The following is a 5,423-nucleotide window of genomic DNA, read 5'->3' as shown; positions in this document are numbered from 1 at the left end:
TGCAAGGCCTGGCCCCGGCCTGCGGCTGATTGTCTTCCGATGGCCCCTCTCCGCGGGGTCCAGCCTTGCAGCTGCTTGGGGAGCGGCCCTGGTACATTCTGGAGAGGCTCCGAACAGCAGCTGGGGCCCTACACTGAGGTACAGAGGCGGCCCTAGGAGGCCACCCGCCCCGATCGAACCGCGCCCTGCACCCACCGCCACCTTCACTGCCGGTCCACAGGGGTCTGCAGCAACCTGGGGAGGATGCTGGCCAGCGGCGGGCTCACAGAGGCTCACACCAGGCCCGGCATCTGCGCCCGCAGAAAGGGCACGGAGGCAGCGGTGGGGAAGGCGGCCAGCGGGTAGGCCAGGGCTCCGGAGAAGCCGAGCAGCGGCGGGGGCGGCGCGGGCGCCGGGGGAGCCAGCGGGAAGGGCAGCGCAGCCGGGGGCCCGGCGCCGGCCGAGGCCGAGGGGCTTTCGTGGTAGAGCACCGGCACGCGGACCAGGCGCTGCGCGCCGGGCGGGGACAGGCTGGCGGCCTCCAGCTCGGCGGCCAGCTGCCGCTTCCACTTGTTGCGACGGTTCTGAAACCAGATCTTGACCTGGGTCTCGGTGAGCTGCAGCGAGGCGGCGAGGCCGGCGCGCTCCGCGCTGCTCAGGTAGCGCTTCAGGTCGAAGGTGGACTCCAGCTGGAAGACCTGGCTGCGCGAGAAGACCGTGCGCGTCTTCTTCTTGCGACCCCCGACGCCGCCGCGCGCCTCCGCGGCCGCCGAGGGGGCCGGGGCCTCTGCCAGCTCCGCGGCCTCCTCCCCGCCAGCCACCGGGCCCTGCGCCGCCAGCTCCTCTGCCTCCCGCGGCACCGCTCCCGGCCCGGGGCCCCGCGGCCAGGCGCCCTCCGCGCGCCCCATCTCCTCGCCGCCGGTCTCCGGTGAGTCCCGGTCACTGGCTGCAGGGGAGAGAGGTGCATAATGTTTTGTTCCGGGCGGCCTCCACCTTGAGGTCATCCACCACCTCAAGCTGGAAAACATGGCACATTAGGGCCCTGGCATCCAGAACTGGAGGTTCGGGGTGGGAATAAAGAGGGAGGCAGAAGAGGAGGAGGTGGACCTGAAAAGCCAAGATCTGTGGCAAACCAACACCGCGTGCGACATTCTCACTCAGAAATGCACACCCACGCCCAGAGGACAGAGAAAGAAGGGAAGGGAGAGAAAAGAAAATGCAAAGGCACAAAAGACCCACAGGAACCCCTGGGACCAGAGGAAGTACGTCCTTCCCAGAAAGAGGAAAACAAGCACAGAGCCACCCTTGCACACCCGCCAGGCCCGCAGAGCCTCCGAGCACAGGAATAAAGGCCTGCAGTGACCCTCACAGTGCACTCAGGAGCAGATGCACAACGCTGTCTGCCTGTCTGTGTGCATGGAAACATCTGCCAGAAGAAGGCAGCCAATCCTCAAAAGTAAAATGCAGCTAAGTGATATAGGCATCCCCCCCAATACTTTGGACCCCTGACCCAGATGCCCACAGAAGCATGCCTTGTCCAGCCACCATCCCGCTCAAAGGGAGCACCAGGAAACCAGCAGTCCCACCCAGAACCAAACACCTTCTGTGCTGGAGGTTCAGCCTGCAGGTTTGGGGTACGGTACAAAACCCACAGGGACTACTGAGTCCATGCTCTGAAGAGGGCAGCGCCGCACACTGCAGGGACCAGCCTGCCCCTCACTGAAGCCTCCACACCAAAGGGCAGGTCCTGGTTGACTGATCGGAGGTTGAGGTGGAGTTTGGCTGGCCCTTGAAGTCAAGGACTCAGGTGGACAAGGGGTGTGCCCCAGTGTGAGCTCTCGGCATGCCTGTGTGAACAGTGCAGACCTCAGTGGGCTGGTGTGATGGCTTGGCATGGTGTTCTTCCAGCCCTGCAGATCTCGCTTCTGCCCCTACCCAACCCCCACAACATGTTTCATCTTGGTGCCCACGGAGAAATCAGGTTGCAGTTGTTCCGATCACTAGATCTGGGCCATCCCTACCTCCCCACAACACCCAGCCCTCCAGATGAACAGAGGTACACACATTCCCACAGGCATCAAGCAGGCTTGCCTGTTCTGGGGTGAAACTGGGACCCTAACCCGCATTGCACGAAATAAGGAGCTATCAGAAGAAGCCGCCTCTGTGGGGATTGCTGCTTGGGCTGCAGGTGAGGATGGGCCCAGGGCAGGGGGAGGACAAATATTACCCTGCAAGATCCTTTTCAGAATCGCCCCCAGAGGGGCACTAAATTGAATTACCAGATTTCAAGCAAACCACCGAAGCACTGCTCAAATTTACATTAAGAGGGTGGGGTGTCTGGGTATTTGGGGCTCTGAGATGTGGGTCTTTTTGCAAGGGGGTCACTCCCAAACCAAGAAGGGGATTATTCAAACAGGGAGAGGGGCTGCTTACTCCCCCAGAACACACAGGCATGCACACAGATACCAAATGGATTCCAGAGCCCTGAGCCTGGAAAACAGTTTGGAAGAGGGGCTGGCAAAGTGGGGCTGGGGGTTAAACGGCTTTCTTGATCCTTCTTCCAGGGCTCTCCCTCCAAAGGGTAGGTTCATAGGGGTGGCAGCAACCCTGGCAGAGGGGGCAGAACTCAAGATTCAGAATGCCAGGCACGAGTGGGTTCTGGCGCTGAGAAACCCCTGCCCTGTCTCTGAGGTCTCACCAGGAAACAAAGGCTGGCGGGGGAGGCAGAGACGATGCAGGAGGGTTGGACTAGGGGCTTCAGAGCAGCCCCCCACCCCCACCCCGCTTGCCTGGCACAGCTCTGGGACCCAGGAGGGCCCTGGGAGAGGACTAGGCCCTGCCCCCGTCTCCATCTAAAGCTGGCACTAAGGAAACGGGACTCTGGGAGACACTGCTACTATGGAAGAAGCTCCCTCCATTCAGCCCACCCCACAGAGTGGAGGAAAAGAGGAATGTGGGGCGAAAGAGGGGGAGAGGCCCCGGCAACACGGCACCTTCTGCTCAGCGCCCCGTTATTTTTTCAGGGATCCAACTTTGCTGGCCCTCCCTCTGTCCTCCCTCCATTGGCTCACTTTCCTCTCACGGGTGGACACATATACAACACACACATGTGTCGATGCTATAGATTTTTTGGCGGTCCCCCATTTTCCTCTTACCACATTCCTCCTTCTTCCTCCATCCTTCCGTTTTCTTTTCTCCCACCCCTCTCTCCCTTCTCCTATCTTTCCCTGTGTGATTTCACTCTCTCTCTCCTCCAGCAGTCTGTAGTTCCGGATAGGGGACCCCTCTCGTCAGCTCCCTGCCTCCTTAGACCAGGCCATGGGTGCAGCTCCATCTCTGACCCCTGCTCAGGAAGAGAGCTTCCAAACTCGCCCAGCAAGGGGCTCCGTGGGACCCCACACCACCCAGACTTTATTACAAATAAGGGAGGGGGGAGCACAAAGGGCGGCAACCAGCCCGAAGTCTCCAAACGAATGCGGAGGGGAAGCCAAGCCCCACCGCCTGGTCCATCCCTCCGGGCGCCCTCACTCACTGTCGGGACTGAGGCCGCCTCCGTAGCCGTGCGCCCGTGGGTACCAGCGCGTCGCACCTCCGCAACCGAGAGTGAAGGGCGGCCCGGGCCCGGGGGGCGGCCGGGGACCGAGGCCCAGCGCACCCGGTCCGAGCAGCGCCCGGGCGCGCGCCTCCCCACCAGGCCCGGTGCCCGCTCGCAGCTGTCGCCGCCTCTGCAGCCGTCGCCGCCGCGCCTGCTCGGCGTCCTCATCCTCCGCGTCGTCGTCGTCCTCTTCCTCCTCCTCGCGGCTGCCGTCGCCCTGGGCAGCGCGTCCCGCGCCCTTGGCCTCGGCAGCCAGTAGGTTTTCAATGAGAAAGGAGGAGGTGCGGGCTGGCGTGGCGCGCCCGGGCTCCGTCAGCTCGTCCGGCATCACGGCCACGGGCCCGTCGGGTTCTGCTGGACTCCTTGGGGTCCCCGGGGCGCGGCCAGTCCCCGCTGGGGATGGTGGCACGCGGCTCCCAGGCGCACGCGCGGGCCGGGCCTGGAGCCGCTGCCCGGAGCGCTGGCGTCGGGCCCCGCGGGGCAGGCGGCGGCCTCGGCGCTGGGCTGCGCTGGGCTGGGCTGGGCTGGGCTGGGCTGGGCTGGGCGGGAGCGGGTGCGCGCCGACAGCCGCCGGGGAGGCCGCCTCGCTCGCCTTTCACGTCGCCGCTCTGGTCGCCGCCGGGGCCGGCCTAACCGGGGGCGGGGAGGGGGGAGGGGCCGGGGGCGGGGCGGCGCGCGCCGGGCGGGCGGCCAACTCAGCCCCAAGGACGCCGCGGCGGCCCCGAGCGTGGCCACTGGCGTAGACGCCGCTCCGACCCTGAGCGCAGGCGGCGGCGTGGCTAAGGCGAGCGGCCCGGGGCACGGGTGGGGGTCGCGCCTGTCGGGCCCAGTGTGACGCATTCCAGCGGTCCGCGCCACCCCCCCCCCGAGGGCGGGGCCTCGGATGGACCACTGCCCATTGGATGCAAGGCCCCGATGAAGACAGATTGACCAATCACCGTCCGGCAAGATCCGTAATTGCCCCGCCGCGGGAGAGCAGTGGACCCAGCGAATCCATGTGTGTGCGTGTGTGTGCGCGCGCGCGCGTGTATGTCATGTGTGCATGTGTGCGTCTGTATGTATGTGAGCGTGTGCGGGGCAGTGTGAAGACACCAAGTCTTCTAAGAAACCACAGAAGATGGGCTGCAATCTTTCATTTATTTTTTAAGACCCTGCAAGTCGTTTAAACAAGGGAGCTTTGCCAAAGCAGGGCTGCAAAAATGCATCAATTTTAATATTTACATTTTATGAAATACGCTTTCTTTGCGAATTGTAGTACGCTAGAACTCTCCATTCCGGGCTCCGTCTCAGTGTGTAAGGAAATGCAACCGTACAGGGCACTTCCCGCGATCCTCCCCGTGGGAGCGGGTCCCCACTGCACTGGCACAGGCGCCGCCAACTCCCCGAGGCCTTGGCCTTGGAAGGGGTGGGATCTTCCGGCCCAGTCACGTCCCCACCCCTCGCCAGAGGTCTTGGCTGCAAGTCCCTTTTTGAACCTCCGTTTCTCTGCCTGTAAGAGTTGGAGAGCCCCCTCCCATTTCAGGAGCTAGGCGACAGAAGAGCTGGTAACCAACCTTCTGATACACTTCATCTGCTAGCAGGTGACTGCGAAGTCACTGATCACAACATGGGCACGCTCAGTTGTAGCCGAGAGATGCATCCAGCCTCCCGCAACCTGTATCCAAAACAGGAACGTCCCCCCTCGCTTAATTTTCCAAACCATCGTGAAGTGAGCATCACCCCATTTTCCGGAGGGAAATACTGACGCGAGAAGAGACTCCCCCAGTTGACACTCTAGGCCTAGAGCTCGCCCTGCATGGATGTCCGAGTCCAGCCTGGCAACAGAGCTGCAGAATAGGATGCTGGGCGG

The 5,423-nt window shown here is 63.2% G+C and overlaps 1 protein-coding gene across 1 annotated transcript; it reads right to left on the bottom strand.

The window, feature by feature from the left end:
- Positions 1-272: 272 nt before the first annotated feature.
- Positions 273-3,902, bottom strand: Hmx1 (H6 family homeobox 1). Its single transcript, XM_027936021.3, has 2 exons — positions 3,512-3,902; positions 273-925 (listed from the first exon to the last, which is right to left on the bottom strand). The coding sequence occupies exons 1-2, from the start codon at positions 3,900-3,902 to the stop codon at positions 273-275; spliced, it is 1,044 nt and encodes a 347-aa protein (XP_027791822.2).
- Between the last annotated feature and the right edge of the window lie 1,521 nt (positions 3,903-5,423).

This window comes from Marmota flaviventris, chromosome 7 (assembly GCF_047511675.1).
Source record: "Marmota flaviventris isolate mMarFla1 chromosome 7, mMarFla1.hap1, whole genome shotgun sequence".
Classification (NCBI taxonomy): Eukaryota; Metazoa; Chordata; class Mammalia; order Rodentia; family Sciuridae; genus Marmota; species Marmota flaviventris.
This window is presented reverse-complemented; position numbering and strand designations above follow the sequence as displayed.